The 22,223-nt window shown below is 46.3% G+C and overlaps 1 protein-coding gene across 2 annotated transcripts in view; it reads left to right on the top strand.

Moving 5' to 3' along the window:
- Positions 1–286: 286 nt before the first annotated feature.
- PAPPA (pappalysin 1) overlaps positions 287–22,223 on the top strand; it is a 181,167-nt gene continuing 159,230 nt past the window's right edge. For both annotated transcript variants that reach the window (XM_086763700.1, XM_086763699.1), the window contains exon 1: positions 287–1,058. In XM_086763700.1, coding sequence (XP_086619826.1) covers positions 662–1,058 — 397 coding nt within the window. In that variant the 5' untranslated portion in view covers positions 287–661. The remainder of the gene's footprint in view (positions 1,059–22,223) is intronic.

Here is a 22,223-nt window from a genome sequence, read left to right as displayed (position 1 = left end):
CCCTAGAGTAGATTAGCATATTCTTGTTTACTCATCTTCTGAGGGGCTTTTTCTCTTTTCTTTCATTTTGTGGAGAAGAAGGGAGGGGGGGGGAGGTTGGGGGGAAGGAGGGGGTTGTGGCTTATGTTATAAAGGAGGCCAAAAAAATAAATAGATTAGAGCATCTTTTGGGGGGAGGGAAATCAGTGGGTCTGAGTCTTGGAGAAAGCTGGGGGGGGTTGTTTTGGTTTTTTATTTTGTTTTGTGTGTGTGAGAGTGTGTGTGGGTTTTGTTTTTTTGGTTTTTTTTTTTTTTTTTTTTTTTAAGAAGAAAAAAATAAAGGGAAGAAAATCCAGCAGAGAAAAGAAGAGAGAGAGGAATTCCAGCTGTGGAGGAATAGAGGAGAAGAAGACAGATAGAGGAGGAAGAAGAGAGAAATACATTTCAACCAAGAAGGAGTTTTGATTTATTTTGTTTTTATTTGTTTTAAGAAAAAAAAAATCTATAAGCAGGAAAAAGAAAGAGAGAAAAAGAAAAAAAGAAAAGAAAAAGCAACTGAGAAGGGTTATAAAAAGAGCAAATACCAAGAAGGGTGAACAAGAGAAGAAAGTCAAGGCAAGGAGGAGCCCAAAGCTGGCAGATCGGGAGGATTTGCAGGGGAGAAGGGGGGGGAAGATTGGAAATGCAGCTCTGGAGTTTGCTGCTGCCTCTCGCGCTCCTCCGTACAGCCCTGGCCAGCGGACCCGAATGTGGGATGGACGAGCGCTCCCGCAGGGCGCGGAGGGACGCCAGGCACGGCCGCCAGCCCCGCGACGCCGCCCCGGGCACCTGTGCCACCAGGTTAGCCCGGGGCCGGCGCTCGGCCGCTGGGCTGGAGCCTGGGCTCGTCCCCCGCAGGAGGCAACAGCGGGAGGTGAGGGAGGAAGAGGAGTCCCTCACCCCGAGCAGGGCGCTCTATTTCAGCGGCCAAGGTGACCAGCTGCGGCTGAAGGCTGATGCCGAGCTGCCCCGCGACGCCTTCACTCTGCAAGTGTGGCTGAAAGCCGAAGGGGGACAGAGATCTCCGGCTGTCATTGCAGGTAAGGCGGCTGGGTCGCGCCTGCGGCTGCAGCATCCCTTTCACGCTTCGGGAGCCGGCGGAGCAGGCAGCTGTAGGCGTGCGTGTGTACGGTGTGTGTGTGTGTGCGTGTGCGTTACATGCGCGTGTGTGCCCCGCAGCGTACCTGCGGATGCCAACGCGTGTGTAAACACGCTCGGCTGCCTTTCCAATGTGCGTGTGGGGTGGGACCCCGGCGCTCGGCAAACTGTCTGAAAGTGTGTGCTGGCAGGAAAAGTTATGTAAAGTTTCGCGTAGGGAAATGGCAGTGCCCTGGGTAGGCTCTGTGTTTCTGTGTGTGCGGATTAAGATGCAGATAGGAGAGAGAGCTCTGATGGTGAGTTTTTACCTCATTTTGAGATTGGAAAACTGTAAATAGAGCATTTGAAAGTGGCTGGGATGTACGAATGAAAAGAAATGTATGTGTCTGGTGTGTGGCTGCAAAGACTTGCAGATCTGAGCTCCCCGTACGATTTCCCTCGTTTTATTAGCTCTTTAGTGCACTTCACTGTTACCTTTTCGGATGCAATGTTAGCATGTGGTTTCCAAAAAGCTGTAAAGGAACTTTTGGCTATTGTGAAACCTCAAATGAATCAAATGAGTTTATAAAGTTCCCAGCCTCTCGCCGCTCGGCTGGGGCTGCAGCTAGAGGATGGGGGGAGTGTTTTTGTCTCCCCTCGGCAATGGCAAGTGTAACACAAATGATCGTAAGGTCAAATAGCCCTGTAAAATCATTTAGTACTCAAAGCAGCTACCAGGCTAAGCTGTCTGAGCTGAGCAATAATGAGGAATATTGCACTTTTCTTCTTTAAATTTTACGAGCCCATCATGAATTTGGGTCCCTTTCCTCCGCGTTTGCTCCCCCTCCCTCCCACCACCTCCCGCCCTCTCCCCGCTTTAGTGATAAAGTGCAGCGAAGTTGTCATGAAACCGGATACTTTTCGGAGGGTTGCAAACCCTTATAAATGTTGCCACATCCATCTTTGCTCTGAAGGAAGTCATAGAAAATGGAAATGCCCTTAAAAAAAAGAAGAAAACAAGTTGGAGAAACGGGTCTGGGGGGTGGGGGGAAGACATGTTTTACAGCTCTTTTGGCAAGGAGATTCCCTGAAAGTAGAAAGTTTCCATGTCCTAGGTTGCCTTAAAGAGACAGGGAGGATTTCCCCTCTCCCTTTTCACTGGTGTCACTTCCTACCAGAAGGCAGCGATGCTTGTGCCGCTGGTACCGCTGCTCTGCGCCAGCCCAGCTCGCCTCTCCCGGGCCACCCTGCGATTTTCTCCGTCCCCGCTGCCCCATCCCTGACCTGCGCGACTGTCGTCGCCCGAGAAAGTTGCTTTGTCCGAAGAAAAACAGAAACTGAGATGAACTCAGCAGTGTGTTTCCTTAACTTTCGCCAGTCCCAGCTGCTCCGCTCGCGCGTGGGGAGCGGACGCGGGGTGTGTGGCTGCCGGGGTGGGCAGGGGGTGCCGGGCATGGGCTGGTCCCTTTGGCAGGGCAGGCGGCTTTGTGATTTCATAGGTGAAACGGATTACTGCTTGCTTTATTTCCCTCGGCTTTCACGTACTCCACTCTTCTGGTTCCCAATCTTAAACCCCAGGGCTCAAAGTGCTTCCCTTTCAAGTTAGGAAAGGCAGAATTTGGGTTTACACGGATTTCATCGGCAGCAAAACACAGTCGGCGTGTTCTTTAATGTGTTTACTCCAACACCTAAGACCTCGTGCCTGTCTTGGGTGCAAGTATCTCTAATTCACGCAATAGGGAACCTAGAGAAACACACACAAAGATCATTTGTAGTAAAATACTTTAATTGGATGGGGGAGGTTGGATTGTTGCCTGTATAAAACACTTGACCCATTTTATGCATGGAAATAACATTCCACTGTGAAAAATGAAAAGAAATGCCCCAGTTTAGCACTGCAGAGCTTGCAGCTGAGCTCAGGACGACTTTGTGATTTTTTTAATTTTATTTTTAAGCTCCCCCTCCCCGCCTCGCACGCACTCTTGAAGGGGAGCCAGGTTTGGCTCTGTGTGTAAACACCTGGAAGGGGTCCAAGAGGAACTCACTCGGAGTATCCTCCGCACACCACAGCCTCCCAGACCTGCAGCAAGCTTAGGGAGAGATTACGCTTCCCTCAATGAGGAAATCAAGGGTTCTGGCTGCCAAAACTCTTGGCTTTCTCATTTTCACTGTTTTGGGATGTGACAGACTCCGGAGCCCTGTTCTGCTGTTGAAGGTACATCTGTAGGACCTCACTGAAATCAGGAGCCCTTCTGGCTGTTTGGGGGGGTCAGGGACTGGGGCAAATTTGCTGACAGTGCCAGAAGTGAGTTTCTCCCCAACTTCCATCCCAGTTGTAAAGTGGGAAACTGTGTGATTGTACAGATCTGAGGGAGAGGGCAGGATTCACTGGGAGACACCTCTTTTTCGGAGTCCTCCTCGTATCTTCATCTCCTTTCTGCCCCCCACCCTCTCCCTGTGTTGGCTGCTCCCCTTCCACCCCTCCTTGCTGGCATATAAGTAGTCCCAGCAAGTCGTATGGGAGCCAGATATGTGTCCATAGGGGAAGCCTGTTGTGTCTGTTAAAAATCTAGTGTAGGACCCAAGTTGTTATCAGCTTCTACGCTTGAGCCCTGGTATAACGGAGCTCTTCTGCTAATCCAGGCTACAGGAGTTTCTGTTTCTGTCTGGAGCCAACTCCCCTTACGTCACCCTCTGCTGCAGTGTTCAATTTGTTTTCATAAATGGCTAATTTTACAGCGCTGTTAAGTGGGTTCGTCATTGTGCCGGGCCATGCCCTGTCTCTGCTGACAGGCGGTCCTTGGTGCCAGGCTCTGCCAATTTTCACGCTGCTTGGCAGTGATGTTATTGCTGCCCTGCTTGACTTCACTGATATCTGTTCTGGCATTTGTCAGGGAAAGCTGTTGGGAAACTAGAAGTCTGACCCATTGATCTGCGTTACGCAAAAGCTCAGAAGCGTTTTGGGAGCTGGGCTGCGCTTCGTTTGCGCAGCTCCCGCGGCGCAGCTCTCCAGCAGCGGCAGCTCTCGGCTCGTGCGTACTTGCCTCTCCTCCCTGGGCCGTGTAGTTCTTGGACAAACACTCCTTGGATGTGCGTACCTACCACACGGCACAGTACATCCCTCTTGCAAACACACACTTGTGCACATGGTATTAATCACGCAAGTTGGTGCGCTTTCCCCTGTAGCGCCTTTGAACGCAGCTCTGGTTGCGAATGAAGGAGTTAAGGTCCAGGCTGTAGTTAAGTTAGGTAATATGCATGCCATGCAAAATAAGACGCTTCAAAGCACCGTTGACCTTGCTTCTGTTGTAATCAAAGATATTTCACTTCTACTGTGGAAATGCAACTCCATGGTAAGAAACAGGATCCTCCCGAGTCCCTGCCGGTGTGTTTGCTGGTCTATGGCTCAGGAGCGGAGTGGCTCATGTTTTGATAGGAGTGAGATTTTGACTCTTTACTGGCAGGGAGCTGAGAGGAGCGGGATGAATGATCGGCAGCGGGAGCTGGAGTAAGAAGGCGTGCCTGCTCTGAAGAGTGAAAGTTATTTGTGTTTTGGTTTGGTTTTTTTTCCCTTCCCAGTTTCATTCTCCTCTGTCTCTCTATTCCTCTGCCTGCCAACAGGGAGCATGATCCCAACTTTATAAAGCTTCGTATGTAAGGGAGTGCCTATGTTTTCCCAACTTCAGTCCTTGATGAACGTAAAACTGCAGCAGAATCCAAAGGGAAAGAAGTGCCAAAATCAGCACGGTGGAGCTCACTTAAAGCCACAGCTCTTGCACGTAAGGGACTCAGAAACATCTGTGTCAGGGTCCCATAATTAGGCAATTATAAAGATCTGTAATTGGCACTGTGTAGGTCTGTTCCCTCCATGGGGTTTAAGAATATACGTTTACTTTGGGGGGTTAATTTGGTTCCCTTCTGAAGTTTTGGAGGCTGATATTGAATTAATACACTTCAGATAGAATTGGTAAGCTGAGTCCTCTCCTCAGAGCTGATCCTTAGAATCATAGAACCACAGAATGGTTTGGGTGGGAAGGGGCCATTAAAGCCCACCCAGTCCAACCCCCCTGCCAGGAGCAGGGACATCTCCAACCAGATCAGGTTGCTCAGAGCCCCGGCCAACCTGGCCTTGAACGTTTCCAGGGATGGGGCATCAACCACCTCTCTGGGCAACCTGGGCCCAGTGCTCTACCACCCTCCTTGTAAAAAATTTTTTCCTAATATCCAATCTAAATCTGCCTCCCTCTGTTTTGAAACCATTACCCCTCATCATATCACAACAGGCCCTACTGAAGAATTTCTCCCCGTCTTTCCTGTAGACTCCCTTTAGAAGACGTGTTGGGAACTTGAGGATGTCTTCAGTAGAGTTTACTCTGAGTTTCGCTGGCATTAAAATAATCGGTAGATTGATAATGCAGCATCTTCTTGTCTTCAACAGCCTGTTGTCTTTTAATTGCATTAATTTTCTTGGTTTGGTCTGTAATGAAGTAATAGAATGAAGGTCTGTAGAACAAGTCAAACGCAAAGCTTGTTGTTCTGTTGTTTAATTAGCGCTGGTGTGTGCCAGGTCCCAGAGTGATGGGCATGATGGGCAAAGCAGAGTAATGGCTGGACCAAAGTGACAGGAGCTTGAACACCTGCCCAGATGTTCCTTCAGAGTAACAAGCCTGCAGTACCCCACTGCTGAAGGCTACGGGTGGCTGTGTGATTTTGGTTTTCCTGTAGATGGGTCTGAATGATTAACCACTTCATGACTACAGATCTGGATAAGGCTTGTCTAATAGGCCACTGAGGAAATGACAGCATAGCTTGTCATTTACTAAATATTTGCACTTGAACAGCACGTTTCCTTCAGCCTACAGAAGCTCGAATAAGAGTCATAAACTGGAAAAGAGAGAGAATTTTTATTTCCATAAGATTTTCAGTTTTAACTGATCTCATTCTTTTCACCAGATACACACTGGAGTCAGCACCGTGAGAAGAAAGTTGTTGGGTTTTTTTTGTTTTTTTTTTTTTTCTTAAAGCTCTTACATGTAGACTGCTCTAATTAATAAAGTGGTATTAAAAGAAAGAGGGAAATTTGACTCCGTGTGAAGGATGGTAAATTTAGATTCCGCAATGATGTATGGCTGTCTCCTGTAGGCACAGAGATGTGTCCCAGGCTGAGCTCGCCTCTCCGAGCTTCATTTCAGCCTGATTTATTTCAAGCAAGCCTGTTTCAGTTAGAAAAAAAACTCATGCAGGGCAGAAAGCAAGCTGAGAGGATGGTGTCTGGAGAGAGCGGGAGCAGGGCTCTCCTCAGGGATTCTTGGAGCCGTCTGGAGCAGCACGGAGCAGAGCTACGGCGGGAGGGCCTCGGTGGTGAGGATGAGAAGCAGCCCTTGGAGAGCCTGCGCACGCCAAGCCGTCACAGAAAGACGGATCTGGTCGGTGAGTCAGGTGCCTGAAAGTCACTGCATCAGGTTGAATCTGCTCCCCGGTTCCCCACGGGGCACCAGGGGAGCGTCGCGGATGGCCAAGGGGATCCCAAGGCCATGTCTGTGCCGAGCGGGGACACCCGCCATCAGCCCCAGCCACACATGGCATAGTGAGGGATGCGCTGAAATCCCAAATTCCAGAGGTCTCACTTAAACCCTGGAGCGAGTGGGAAGTGTTTCGCTGGCTCCCCAGGGACCCAAACCCCAGACCCTGCCATGAAGAACAGGATGGGCCTCCACTTTCAAAGAGGGTCCAGGAGTCTGGTGGAGCTGCTCCCGTGAGCTTTGTGCGTTCGTTAGCCTTTGCCAAGGTGGGAGAGATCCCTGACGGGGTGTGTCAAACAGCAGAGAAACGAAGCGGCAGCAGGCACTTCCCTGGTCACCAGGGCCCGACTCTGGTTATACACAGCAGGGACACACCAGCGGGGTGGAGCAGGGACTTTTGGGGGAGAAATACCTTCTTTGGAGCCCAGCTCTGGCTTCCTCAGAACATAGGTGCCAAGCTCCTCAGATCTGTTGCAAGAGAAGTGCAGCCATGATGCCTACCTGAGCAGTTTTAACACAAAAATACTGCAGGAGCAAGGGAGTTTGGGTGCTCTCAAGACCATAGGAATAACCGAGCACTTTCACCGTGGATTTTCATTGCTCATGCCGGCCTGAGCCAGAGAAAAGAGCCAAAATATAGTGGCTTTTTTTCAAAAAGACACATTGAAAAAAAACAAAAGTGAACCCTTCCATGACTGGGGTCAGCTGAAATGTTCCCGTATAATAGTTTTGCTTCCAATTTTAGCCGTTGTTTTTTCAGCTCCTCTTTTCTTTTCTCTGATAGAAATTATAGGAGCAGCAGCAGAGAAGGGACCACCTGGGTTGCCAAATTCAGTCCCCCGCAGTGTCAGGGATATAACAGCAGATAATTAGTCCAAACATTGACAGAAAATCCACTTTGTAGGCTCTGATATAGCACAGGCCACAGAAAATTTCCCAGTGCTCTACTATAAACCCAAGATCTGTAGCTAAGACCGAGAGTCACCGCTATAATGTAAGGCAGGAAAAGAGGAGGACAGATTGACAACATCTTAAGTACCTAAAATCCGAAGCATTGCTTTAGAAAAGTGTTAAGTATGAGAAAGAAAAACATTTGCTGGTCAAAGATATCGGCTTTCTTATTTTCAAAAAGTTAAAAAAGAATCAGGTGTTTTGACAGTTATGAAACTTCTATTGAAATTTTAAGTTCGAATATTTGCCAGAACTGATCCTTTCCCACAGATAGTCTGTTTTGATTAATTTCCCGTTTTCCTGAGAAAAATATTTTATCAAACATTTCCCACCCTTCTCTGGTCTTAGTCTGTGTGGCAGGTCCTGCGTCCCATCGTTGTAAGAACGAACGCGTTCACTTTATTGCATTTTTACTTCTTCAAATCTTATGTTCCAGAGTATTCTGAAAATGCATCAGAAAAGTCTTGTTTGATCAAAACCCTCTGCATTTTTCTCTCAATTATTATCAGCTAGTCTAATATCATATTTGTCTTCATGTAACCTCCCTCAATACTACTGAATTTTTCAGCTGGTACTGTCTTACATGATCAGTAGATATTACTCTTTCTGTTTCAAATATGCAAAATGTATTGGATGTTTCTGTTTCCTAGGTTCTGGGCATTTGCTTCGTGCATTGTTCTGGGCACAGAACAATGGACTGTGTTGTCCATTTTGTTTGTCTCTTTTCCCAGAAACGAGACTTGTACAAATGAAGGTGTACGCCTTTCTCCTGACCTTACACCTGCGTTGCTCTACGGGCGTTTCCCCACCCTGGGGGGAGCTGCCATCTGGATGTGATTCTTAGTTTTATTTCAGGATTCTGTGAAGAAGAAATGCTTGATTGTTGTTCTTCTAATTTCTGCTTGTCCCTACATTTCTCTTCATTTTCGGTGCTGTGAGCATGCATGCGCATACACACGCAATTTCCAAAGCACCTTTGATTTTTTTCCCCGGATCAATAGAGCATTTAAACTCCAATGATCAAGGCAGAGCAGCTTGTTTATTTCCGTACATATTCTGACACAAGTGGCAAATCTTGTAAACTGCTTGGATTTGATGTTAGTGCCTGTTATAAAGTTTACTCTCCCCAAAGCCATCCATAAAGTCAAAGTATTCTTACTCTGAACATGAGCAGAGCAGAACTCAAAAAGGCAAGTTAAAAGGAGTTAAAAAGAAGACAGGAGTGAATATCTGATCCCAGAATTTTCCTTTCTGCTCTTCTTGTTCATCGCGTTCAGAACAATTTGCTTAGCTGAGGACTGTTCAACATCCATAAGGTTGGCAAGGACCAAGTGAGGGCACAGTATGTATCATATTTAAAACTGTGAACAAATATAAAGAAAAGTTGGATTATCCCTTGGTGAGAATGGGGCTGCCCAAGCTGCAGAAGGCAGAGCCTGGATGAACGAAGAACTGCCTACTGTAGGAGGAGATGAGGTTCGACACCGTCTGAGGAACCTGAAGGTGCACAAGTCCATGGGGCCTGATGAGATGCATCCACAGGTCCTGAGGGAACTGCTGGATGAAGTCACTACACCACTATCCATCCCATTTGAGAAGTTGTGGCAGTCCCATGAAGTCTCCACTGACTGGAAAAGGGCTAACATAACCTCAATTTTTAAAAATCTGGTGCCTTTCTACGATGGGATTAGAGCATTGGTGGATAAGGGAAGAGCAACTGAAATAATCTACCTGGCCTTGTGCAAAGCATTTGACACTGTCTCACACAATCTCCTTGTCTCGAAACTGGAGAGACACGGATTTGATGGACAGACCACTTGGTGGGTAAGGAATTGGCTGGAGAGATCAGTGATGAGTGGTGTTCCTCAGGCCCAGCCCTGTTCAACATCTTTGTTGGCGACATGGACAGTGCGATAGAGTGCACCCTCAGCAAGTTCACCAACAGCACCAAGCTGTGTGGTACAGTCGAAATGCTGGAGGGAAGGGATGCCATCCAGAGAGACCTAGACAGGCTGGAGAGGTAGGGTACTGGCAGGCGAAAAGCTCAATGTGAGCCAGCAATGCGCCCTTGCGGCCCAGAAGGCCAACCACATCCTGGGCTGCATCAAGAGAAGGGTGGCCAGCAGGTCGAGGGAGGGGATTCTGCCCCTCTGCTCTGCCCTGGTGAGACCCCACCTGCAGTACTGTGTCCAGTTCTGGAGCCCCCAACATCAGAAGGACTTGGACCAGTTGGAGAGGGTCCAGAGGACACCACGCAGATGATGAGAGGGCTGGAGCACCTTTCCTATGAGGACAGGCTGAGAGAGCTGGGGCTGTTCAGTCTGGAGGAGAAGAGGCTCCGGGGAGACCTTAGAGCGGCCTTCCAGTACCCACAGGAAAGCTGGAGGGCGACTTTTGACAAGGACATGTAGTGTCAGGACAAGGGGTAATGGCTTTAAACTGGAAGAGGGTAGCTTTACATTAGACATAAGGAAGACATTTTTTACTGTGAGGATGATGAGGCACTGGAACAGGTTGCCCAGAGAAGCTGTAGATGCCCCGTCCCTGGAAGCGTTCAAGGCCATGTTGGATGTGGCTTTGAGCAACCTGATCTAGTGGAGGGTGTCTCTGCCCATAGCAAGGAGGTTGGAACTGGGTGATCTTTAAGATTCTTTCAAACCCAAACCATTCAGTGATGCTATGATTTGATCCTAAACCTGTTCAAGGTAATGAAAAAATACCATTGACCTCGGCTGACTCTGGCTTAGGCTGATTTCAGAGAGTCTTCTACATCCCTCCTCTACAGCTTGGACCCTTCTGTGGTCCTTGCTTTAACATCTTTTATTTTGCTGCCCTTTCTTACTTTGGATACAAGAGAAGGAAAACTGCAAAGCCTTACGTCAGAGAAATTGGCCGGGGAAGGGGACATGTTTATTTTAGTTGTTTTTGCTATACTCCAAATCCCACTTTGGCCTCTGTCTCTTTCAACCTTCCCCCTGCTGCCTCCCAAGTGTTAAAATGAGCATTTATTCAAAACACGCTGTCCAGTTTTCTATTTTGTTGGGTGATGTAAGTGTGTAGCTTTCCCGTCCAATCCCTCCACCCTCTCTTATCACCATGGTAGGCTCCGTTCTTTCTCTATTATCTGGTGTCCTTGATTCCCCCGTCTTTCCCTTTTTCCTGCTCCACACAGTTGCTGATTTTCTTCTCCCTAGCAAGCGCGTGCCATGGGTGACTCTGTGCGCTCTGTAGTTCTCATCTTCTTTTGCCGCAGGAGGGTGGTGTCCCCTCCGTGCAGACCAAGGGTGGCCACCAGGTTGGTGACTTCAGCCGACTCTCGTTGGAAGTGCTGTGGGAACAGAGGGCGAGCAGACTGTGTGTTTGTGTGCTTAGGCAGGCATCTGCTCATGCATATTTTCCAGGAATTATTGATATTGTTCTGTTTAATATCCATCCTGGTGTTGCACAAACAAGGAGCCAGCCGTTGTTCTCACAGAGACGGTGAGGGTGAAGTGAAACTGAGAAGGATCTGGAACGGGCCTGATGAAGCAGCATCTGAGAGATATGATACCAGCTCATGAAAGCAAAAGAATCACTGTTAGAGAAGAAAACCACTCTGTTCTTTGCTGATTAACTTCTGGGCTCTGGTAGGCTTTCCTTGAGTCTTCCCTTTGAGTGATACTCAGGGCTCTTTTATCTCTCCTCCTTCCTCCCCTCTGCTGTGTTTTTCCTCCTTTTCCTTATCTAATTTATTGTCTCTTTACTTGCTTTAAATCATTTTCCCATATGGATTTCTCTGCTCTGACCCACCTTCCCCTCCCTCATCCAATTCCCAGGAGTCTTGTGTCGTCATGGAACCGGGAAAAGAGCAGCCCTGTTCCTGACACCGAGCATCAGCTGCAGGCTCCGGCCTTCCTTCATTTTCTTCCTTGCCGGTTCTCTGCTGTTAGTGTTGGAAGCGTATTCACAAAGATCATCCATTGGATTGAGGAAAGAGATCTTATCGCCATTATTTTGTTTGTTTTATTTAAAACAAGGAAAGAAATGGAAAGGCCTTCACTGTTACCAGTGTTACTCAGTTTTGAACGCAGGGTTTTTTTCTCCCGTAACGATGTGTCCTAGTACTGTTATTTTCCTTTCTCATTGCAGTAAGATTGCGGTTTTGTAGTCCTGATAACTGGCTCAGCACATCCTGCTGATGGTGGGGATAAGTTTCTCAGGCGTGAGAGAACATTGCCCTTAACATCAGGGAAACTGAGGAACGGAGGGGTGTTCTGATTTGTCCCAGATTTGGCAGTGCGTTGTTGACAGAGCTGGAAACAGAGCCCAGCAGGCCTGGCCTTTTGTTAAGCTGTTTTTAGGAGTGATGATAGTCATTCCTCAGCCTGGATCGTTCTCCATGTGAAGTCCACACACCCTAATTCCTGTAGGATGTTTCGTTGCAGCTGCTGATGGGTTTTTACTGGGTAATTATTGCGCTGAGCTGATGGCCATTATGAAGTCTCTCACCTGGTGTCACGGTGGGGAAAGCACTGGCAACACGGCGGACACGAGCTCTTTGGAGTCAGCAGAAAATCAGATGAATTAATATCTCTGACCCAAACGTGCTGGTGATGTTTGAATCAGCATGAATTATTGTATTTCTCAAATGGGACAGTGTATGCAGCCCATAATGGGAGAGAAAAGCAAATATCACTGAAGCCCCTTAGTTCAGATTTCTCTTGTTGTAATTCAGAATACTTTGATATTTTTGATACACCTGCACATTGATTAAAATATTGACTTGCTGAAACAGCTTGTGAAATATGTAAGTTGTAACGCTAAGCATCTTCCTAGGAAATGCTGAAAATCTGTCTCTGGATATCTCAGGTTATTAATTAAGGGCAAAAACGTCTCATTTACCTCATAGCTAAATAGGGACCAGGTGAGTGGTTGCAGAGGAGGCTTTGCACACAGTGTGTCAGTGCCCCAGGCTGGTTTGAGGAGGGGTCCTCATCACGTCCAGGCTCTCATGGCTGAACAACCGGCATCTCTCTCGGGAGCATCGGCGGAGAGGCTATACATCATACAATCCACGCGGTTTGTTGGGAATTCAGCAGCATCTGTGCTTGTAAAGGCTGAGGTGCTAAGGCTGAGATCTGGAGCTTGCATTACTACTGCCTTGCATCGCATCTGTCTTGTGGATAAACAGAGCAGCCGCTCCGGGGTCAAACCAGCACCTTTCACCAGAGAGAATTTAATGGAATTATTTTCAGTGTAAACTAGACAAGAATTGGAAGCTGCCTGTGCTGTAGCTCATGAATGGAGATGTTCGGGGAGATGAGGAGTACAGGGAGAAAAAGCAAATGTTAACTAAATGCATTACGCACACGGTTTTGAAACATGTACTTGGCAGAGGGAAGGGTAAGCTGTGCAAGCCAGATTCTGCTGTTGAACTCACCAATGTAAACCTAGAGGAACTCCTTTGGAAGGAAAGTCAGGGGGGCTGCTCCAGACCGATGGGCGTGTAAGATTAGAGGCAGAGAGAGGGGGCATGCAACAGGGAAAATGAACAAACTGAGAAGTGGATGTCATGGAGAACAACCTCCAGCCGCTGGCACTGCTGTCGATGGGTTAATTTGGGCGTGTGATGGTGATGCAGTGGGAAACATTTGTACCATGTGATCTTGTTTTTGCTTTTTGGAGCATTTTTGCATATACCTATCGTAATCCCTCTAGACTGTGAAATTAGGCCATGTACCAGTTTTACAGTGAGTCCTTTGTGTTTCCGGCAACAAACACTTCTGAACTCTGCTCTGCAGTCGTGTGGCCCTAAGCTCCTTCACTCCCTCCCATCCTGTCCCATCTCCAGCAATAATATTCCCTCCTCTGTTTATAAACAAACACCCTCAGAGGAAGTTCACAGGAAGAAAAGTTAGTTGATGAAAATCAACCATGCACTCAGGTCTAGGCTGTGGGTTGGGGCCAGCGGGGTTGCTGGATGTTTCCTACTCTGCATCTGCTTGTAGGAGTTTCTTTGAGATGTTTGTCTGTCTGTGTGTCTTTCTCTTCTTCTCCCTTCATCATGGAAAATATGAAAAAAAAAAGGAGTGAAATTATAGTCTCCATTCACCTTAAAATGAGCGTGAACAGTATTCAGGAACCCCGAGCAGAGAGGTTAGCTTCAATAGACTTGTAGAATTTCTTCTTGGTAAATCCATGATTTTGTCTTTTTTTTTTTTTTTTTAAAGACACTGAAGTCTAGATTCTGGCTCCTGGCAAACCTGTTGCTCTACAGTTGCACAAAGTCTGTAAAAGGACTAAAACACCCCAAAGGATAATTGTCCTACTGTAGTTTGAGCACAAGGCTGATACATCTGGTGTTGCACGTCACTCTCACAGAACCATCAGCTTAAGGAGGTAGGAGTGAGCAGGACCCAAGAAAGTAGATAACAGAGGACCGTGTCATCACCATGAGCTCTGGAGCAAGGGACAGATAGCCATGGTAGTGATGCTGTCAGCTGGAGAACACAAAATGCTTTAACTTGCTGCAGAGGTCCCCAAACCCTTTACAGCACAGAGAGAACACAAGAAAAAGTACATTTCCTTGTGACTGTTCCTGAATTGTTCCTCTAGTACTGGTGGTCTCAGGGAGGAGGTGAGGGAATTATGTGTTTGTTTCCTTCCAGGAGACACTGGGATCCTCTAACAAGCCTTTCTGGCTGCTCAACATCCATGGGAGAATCATCAGATAAAAAGGTCTGTGAGTGAGGGAGGCAGCACTGGTCAGGACTCTGGTTCCTCGCTTCTGCAGAGGTGTGGTGTCAATGCAGTGCCCATGTCACCATCCCAGGCTCCCCCTCTTCCATGAGGAGTGTCTTTGGAAATTGGGAATAAGGGAGTGTTTTTACAGATGTAATAAGTGTCAAAGTTGTAGTCCCACTTTTAGTTCTAAGAGCCTTGAAGTTTTAGATATATTGCAAAAGGTCTCCAGCGCTGGCAGAATCTCCATGCCTTAAACCGTGATGGTGTAAAATAATCTTATCTGTTGCTTTTTTTGAAAGAGCAGTTTCTCTTCCTGTACAAATATTTTCTGTCATGTAATTAATGGCCTTATCTGTAAGGCTATTCCAGTCTGGTCTCTCCACCTCCCACCCCAGCGAGGGGGGAAGACAATCAGAAACGAGCATTTTGTGTTGCAGCATGGACAAAGTTTATCAGTTATTGCACGATCCTTTTGCCTGCAAACAGGTTGAATAAAGAAGGGGGACGGGGTGGTGGTGGAAATTAACCTGATTTATACTGGTGAGCTTCCTCTAAGAGTTTCGGGATGACTATCAACAGTTTCTCCAAGGAGGAAAGTTGAGCTGAGCTATTCATTCGTGCCCTTGCCCTGAATTAATGAACAGCAGAGCGTCTTCTGCTATTTGCGCTGGGAAAGACTGGAATTCCCCAAAGTCCTCTTGCTAGAGATGGTTTAATCAAACAGACTGTTTACATTCTATGTCTCACCAGAGACAATTCTCAAACAGGGGTGGTCTTCAGCTATACGCTGTACTACCAGGGGTTTATTTGATTTTATTTTAAACATCAGCATACCACCAGTTTTACTGGGAAATAGCCATATCCAAATACCTGCAGGCTCCATGGAACAGGCCGGAGAGGGAAGCAACAGCAGCCGCATCTCACAGAGGGAAAATGATACTGCGAGAGGTCTGCGTTTCTTCTCCAAAGGTTTCTCCAGAGTTGGGATCTGGCAGCAGAGGTGGGCCGGGAGCACTTGCACTCATGGAGGAAGACACCTTGCAGTGGTAGGAGGTTCAGCACTGGACCAAACTCTTCCTTCTGCCTCAAGTGCTGGTGGCAGAGGTAGAGAAGCATGGACTTTTCTGCCCCAACCATTTTTTTTTTGTCTCGTACTGTAAAGGCCAAACTGTTTTGGTGAACAGTTTCTGTGCTCTGATACCGAAGAAGGCACTAAATGACATGGGAGTTAAGTATTTCATGAGAGAAAGGGAAGAGGGAAATGAGATTAGGAAACCTCTTCCTACCACCGTGTGTCTCTTGTCCTTCCTTCCCTCAGGATGAACGTCTCTTGCACCTATATAAAGAAACCAAGTTTATTGCACATCTGTATGTCTGAAATTGGCCATAAACCTTGAGTCAGGATCTAAATTTGTGTTCAATTTTTTATTTTTTTTAATACTTTGGTATCTTCTGGAAGTGATGTATTTCCGCTCCCCATGCACAGGATCTTCTGTGCATCATTGAGGAGGATGCACGTAAGTAGACAATGTGGCCAACATTCTTCCAAACCCCAGCAATCCAACCAGCTGTTCAGCAGGGATGTTATTTATTGAGAACTGTCAATGTGTTCAACACATGTTGTCCTTTGCACTGACAAGCTCGCAGCTTGGCTTTTGTAGGGTTTCTCTGACACTTGTCAAACATTGGTGACAGGGCAAGCTGGATGAGGCACACGTTTTTATGGGAAAATTATTATGGAAGGGCATTGCAACAAGATGTTCTGTAAGGAAAGGCGAGACAGAGACTTGTCGGCAGAGAGGAAAACAGAGGCAGTTGCAAAGCGCAGAAGTTTCTTTTTGACTGGTGGTTTTGGGAAGAGAACAGATATTTCCTTCAGCGATAAATTAGATGCTTTGGAAGAAAGAAAGGGTGTTTTTTTTTCAGCAGAGATGAAACTGCTGTGTGAGAGAAGCAGGCTCCCTCTTCTGCTGATTCAAGCTGCTTCTTTTGTGACATAGTGGTTGGAGGGGCACAGGTTGCTCTGGGGTTTTAGTTGCTACTCTACAATTGCTAAGAGGTGACTTCAGCTCTGTTCTTTCCATCTGTGAAGGTGGGATCATGGTTCTCAGCAGCCCTCAGAGAGATGCCGTTTGTAGGGATGAGGTAATATCATCACCGCTTTGATCATGTGTGATGCTATAACAGTAATTGCCACTCCACTGTACCAAAACAAAGAAATGCTCCTCCAAGAGATCCCATTGGGCAACGTCGTGTTAGGTCCCTGCAGTGCTGTGCTGCTATGAAGAGAAGACTGGGGTTGTGGAATGCCAAAGAGACAAGAAGACAGAAGCGTATCTTGCCAATCTCCTACTTATCTATTTGTCCCATCTTTTTTCTCTTGACTTGTGTAAGCTCGCATTCATGAGTATCACGGGTATTTATTTTCTCCTACTGAAAAACAGAGCTGTTGCCTGAACAGCGTGACTCTGGCCACATTCCCTCCTATTCAGCACAATGCAATCTTGGCTCTTTACGAGTTAATATTTTCTGTCAGCAACCTGCAAGAAAACAAAATCAGTGCTGATAAAATTTGCAGATATTGCAGAGTCCAGAGAGTGGTAAACAATGACCAAAACAGGACTCGCATTTGGGTGTTTTAAAAAATGGAGAACATGCAAACAGTATGCATTAGGATAAAGCCAAATGTGAAGTCATACGTATAAAAAGATGGGTGCTGGTCACAGATAAAGGATGGATGGTGGGGGAAGTGTCTTTCACCTGGAGGCTAAATGTATAGGAGTCACTGCCTGCTGGCATAGATAAAACATGTAAATGAGAGCTGCCAACGTGATGCTGTGGCCAAAGGTTTAGAGTCATCATTGGCTATGTAAACATGGAAGCATTGAACGAGATTAGGGAGGTTGTGTTATCCTTGTATTGACGCTGGAGTAGCTGCTGCTGAAGTACTTCGGCCAGTTGTGGTGTCCACAGCTTGAGAAGGATGTTGTATGAAAGAGGATTTAGGGAAAAAAGTTAACGATGCCAATAATTATATGATTTGTAAAAAGGCTTAAAGTATTTGACTCAAGAAGATTAAGAGGTGACTTGATCATCGTGATCCTTAAGTATATATTTGGGGAATATTAATCTGATAATTGGAAGTTGGATATCTAATAATAGGAGATATCAGTAAATCCAATGGATGCCTGTGGAGACAAAGCAACTTCAGAACACAGAGAAAATGCATTATTTTAGCTCTGAGAGCAGTCTGTCTTTGAAAAACCTTTCTAAGTAGAATGGTGGAATATCTGTCACCATAACTTTCAAAGTTAAATTCAGCATTTTTCCAAATTATGAGATCTTTAAAGAGCAATTAATTCAGTCATCACCTGTATTGTGTCTGAGTGCTTCTAACACCAGATTATTTTAGGGTTTTCAACAATTACTGCAAAAATAATTGAAGCAAACAGCAAAGCACAGGTTGCTAATCTCAAATTCTTTAATTTTCCAGTACTTCTATGGATTCTCCTTGACACTGGTAGGGTATTTATACTCACCGTACTATTTCTAGCTCTTTGTAGGGTCTCCTGGGCATCGCTACAGTTGAATTGTCAGGCTCAGTTTCATACGGTGTTGTTTCATAGATTTTGTCACCTCTAACCAGAATGGTCTGCTGAGTAATGACTTGACTTTTCCCCTTCAAAACAAGCTGAAAAACAAGACTGAAATATTTTCTTATTGAAGATAGTAAGAATTTCACTGTTGACTTCAGTGAAGCCAAGAATTTACCTTCAGAATACAGCCTTTCGGGGAGCAAAGTCAAGGTTTCCTTCTGGAAGCTGGAGCATTGACGATGTTGAGGCTGTGAAGCTAACACAGCAGACATCCGTTAAAGACAAATAACTGAATGAGACAGAAGAAAATAAGCTTGGGGTGGCTTTTGGTTGCCATGTCCTCGCTGAGTGATCTGTCTCACAGTCTCAGGGCAAAACAGCAGTCTGGAGGGGTATGTAGGTTGTATGCTGAAATGACTATTCCTGTGACTTCGGCCGCGTTACAAACAAAAACTATAGACTAGACAGCTGTTGAAGGTGTTCTGAGACAGGATTTCATTTCTTTTGAGACAACTCCAACTGGAGACTGTTCCTCAAAATTCAAATTTAAGCCAAGTGCTCAAAATGCCCCGGTCTGCTCCCTCGAACCCGTGTGCACGTGTGTCCGTAGGCCTGTGCACAGAGACGGTACATGCACACGGTGTTTTGTTAGTCTCCGTCTCTTTGGTTCCAAATTTAACCAGAAGTGGAAGGGCTGAAATAACATAAGAAAGGTTGGACATATGATATTTCCTGCTGCTCAGCTAAACAGAAGAATTGCCAAAAATCTTTCAAGGTAGCTTGTTTCTTGTACATTTTTCTCCCTGTTCTGCAGACTTGAGCAAGTCAATTGCTTTTGAGAATCGTTTGACTTTGGCAACGCTTATGGAAAGTGAAGCAGAATTATGACCTTTTGGAGGGCTGCCCATCGCTGTCCCATCTCGTCCTTTAAGAACTAGAGGCTGAATTTTCAGCTACAGCCTTGGGTTTAATAGGTGTGAATTTGTTTCTGCACACTTCTAAGACATTGTGAGAATTTTCTTTTAGATGTCTATTTATTTGTGCTTACAGATCAAGCGATCACTGATACTTGTAGAGCAGAAATACAGGCTCAGGTATTTCCAGGAGGAAAATCATACCAAAACAAATGAAATTGGATTCAAACTGAGCAGAAAAATAGAGGTCTAAAATGATATATTTAGGTTAGTATGTGGTGACTGCAGCCTGTCTGGAACGCGTGCTATAAGGGTTGTATCATGTTGGAGAGGCAGGTTTTTTCAGCAGGATGTTTCCTAGAAAGCAGAAACATCTCTGTGGTTTGTGTATGGGTTTGGAACTTGTATGCAAGTATGGAGCAGGGAATTTGAAGCATGAAATAGCGATGATCAGAGAGGGCCCGGATGCCTTTCAAACACGAGGGCAGAAGGCAAGCACCGTCAGCTCCTCCGCCTGCCGTTACTGCGCGCTGCTCTGTGCATCGCGTCCAGGCCTTTCTTCTGACGCTGGTGAGTTCCTCAGTTGTTTCTATTAACGCAGGAAAGATGCAGTCGTATGGGAAAGCCACATGCAATAAGATATTTGAGCCTGGATAAGATCTAAGATATTTAATTCTCACCGAGGCAGAGACCTTGCAAATCAGTGTAAGCGCACTGGAACTGCTCAGTTTGCGCTCACAAAGCAGCTGCCCAAGAATGATCTCAAAATCCAATTAAATAACTAGAACTGTTTCATGTGGAAATGCCCCTCAGTTACAAAGACAAGTCCAAGCTATCATGATGGGATTTTTACAGTCTCCTTGCAGGGTGCTCTACTTTGTATTCATGGAATTTTTTTTGGTTTTGTTTTGTTTTTGCAATAGTGTGGCTGTTGGCCATCTGTCTGATCCTGGAAAGGTTGTAAGGTTGTGCCTGCTCCCCAGGTCCCCTTCCCGCTCCCTCATTGATCATAATGTTTGATTTAGGTGCCACTAGATTTCCTCCTTTGTTCTCTAGTCCCAGCCTCCCCCCCACAAACACACGTTGTGTGATGGTGTAAAAGCTCCTCTCTCTGCAGCTGGGAGCAGTAACTGCTCAGCTGGTTCCAGCGCTGCCCTAAAGCTGCTGTAAAGGTCAGAGATGAGGGAATTCTAAAAAGCAAAACAAGCTGTGTTGTTGTCCCTCCCTTCCATCCCAGCTGTGTGTTTTTGAGCAGCACCGCAAGGAATCTCACACGCGCAGACCTCCGCTCCTCGCTGCTCCGCGCTTCTGGCCATGGAGGGGGGTTCCTCAGGGCAGCGTGTTGAGCCTTCTTCCAGCACGATCACGGGCCTGGCCACCACTGCCGCTGATTGACTCGCAGTGCTTGTCAGGCACAAAGCGCATTTTGAAAGGAAATGCCATATTGAGCTCCCAGCGAGCTGATGGGTATTGCGCGCGGTCATCTGACGGCACAGATGTGCCCCTAATAATCCTTCCAGGAGAACGTTTCCTCCTGGGATGCTCTGGCCATCTGATCTGCTCTGAGGTATGCTGACTTATCTTGACCCAGTTTATGATCAATTTTCTCTGCTGTTTTCTAAAAGGAGCCCAGAAATACCACTGTATCATTTAGATTGCCTGGAAGTTCTGGTGCTTAGGTGCCTCTTCCTTTCATAGAAGATACTCTCTGTGCTTGCTCTCGAGCACTAACTCCTACAAAAGGGGGAAAGCCACTCTGTGTTAGCATGCACAAGAGTAAATTTCTCTGTAGTTTTGATAGCTAATCAGTATTTGGCTAACAGCGCAGGGAGGAGGAGGAGACGTGGAAGCAGAGGTGACGTGTGTTCCACCAAGCACGTTGCTGAGTACATTCATCGGTGTGCGTAGAGCAGCCCTTCTGCTGGGGTGGCATTGAATTTATGTCCCTTTTTGCAGGTTTGTGTGTGTTGTGCGTGCGTCTGTGGAAGATGGATGATTTTCATGCATGCCTCTTGATACATATCCATGTGTTTTGCAACATCTGCTTTTAAAGCGAGAACGATGTTCATGCCGGTGAGTACGCTGCCTCAGCTGCAATAGGATGGTTAATTCGTAACCTGGTTCTGCTGATCAGTGAACATAGATAAGCTTGGAAGTTGAGAGGTTTGTTGAGATTCCTTTGAGCCAAACCAACAGACTTATTGAGGGCTTTCCATTCCCTGTATTTGAAGGATATCTGAGTTTTCATAAACACTAAACTCTGCTTTATTATCAGTGCGTCACACTAGAGTGTCTAAAACTGGCAGCCACCAACCTGAATTCTTGTCTGAATCAAGCCCTTGTGCAAAGCCTCCCGTATTTATGACATAAACCAGTGATTCTGTGAAGGAACATGCTGATGCTGCAGAGTTTATGACTGTAAGTAGTATCCAAGCGAAGCCTGTACCATCTTAATTCTGTCCCTATGTCTGCTTCTGTTATGATCATCTCCAGTAATGTGGACGTGTACGGGTTTTCCAGGCTTCAACCAAAAATATTCAGTTGTTTCTGAGAACAAGGCAGGAGAAATAGATTGTTCTGTAGATACTAGAAAATCCTTCCCCTTGCTCTCTGGAATGTTCCCGTGGTTCCAGACTTTATAGCAGGGACTGAAGTTTGACCCTTGTGAAGGATGTGCTTTTTGCTCACCGTCTAAAAGCCCACCTAAACCTAATTGTTGGTTCATAAACAGCCACAGTTTGTTAACCAAGCACCAGTCGCCACTGGTTCTGCAGCTTTATTGTGAAATGCTTTGGGAGATCTAGATAAGGAGCCAGCCTTCCCACTGATCCTTGTTTACGCTGATACAGTATGCAAAGGCGCCCTTGCAAAAGCAATACCTGGTCCAAGCATGACCCTGCTGTAACGCGGCAAGGACTGAAGCTCGCTGCTCTGTGCTGCCGGGTTATGCAGTGTTGTGTTCACTTCCACCTCAGAATCCTCACAATCTGATGATTTCTCACTAGCCCCAGCCTACCAGGTCTGTTTGCAGTAAGCTCTTATATACCGTTAGCGGGTGTGTTCTCACAATGGGCTCGGTGAAGTGTCACTAATGCGATTGTCCGTGCCAGTGGCTGCTCTGTTGCAGCCTACATGATTTTTTTATCAGAAGGGAAAGGATTCATGTAATGTTCATAACTAACCAGCCACTACAAATTCATGTTTTGCTGTCTTAGCCGTTCTCAGCTCCCTGTTTACAGGCTTCCAGGTATCTCATTGAGCATACAAGTGACTGTGAATTTGAGAAACAGGCCAGAATATATGCTTAATGCTAAATGGCAATGATATACAGATTTTGATACTGCAAAGAGCCTTGAGCCAAACTCTTGGTGTTAAATAGGCATAGCTGTATTAGCCTCTGTATTTCTACATGATGAAGATGT

This window comes from Chlamydotis macqueenii, chromosome 20 (assembly GCF_036417535.1).
Source record: "Chlamydotis macqueenii isolate bChlMac1 chromosome 20, bChlMac1.mat, whole genome shotgun sequence".
Taxonomy (NCBI): Eukaryota; Metazoa; Chordata; class Aves; order Otidiformes; family Otididae; genus Chlamydotis; species Chlamydotis macqueenii.
This window is presented reverse-complemented; position numbering and strand designations above follow the sequence as displayed.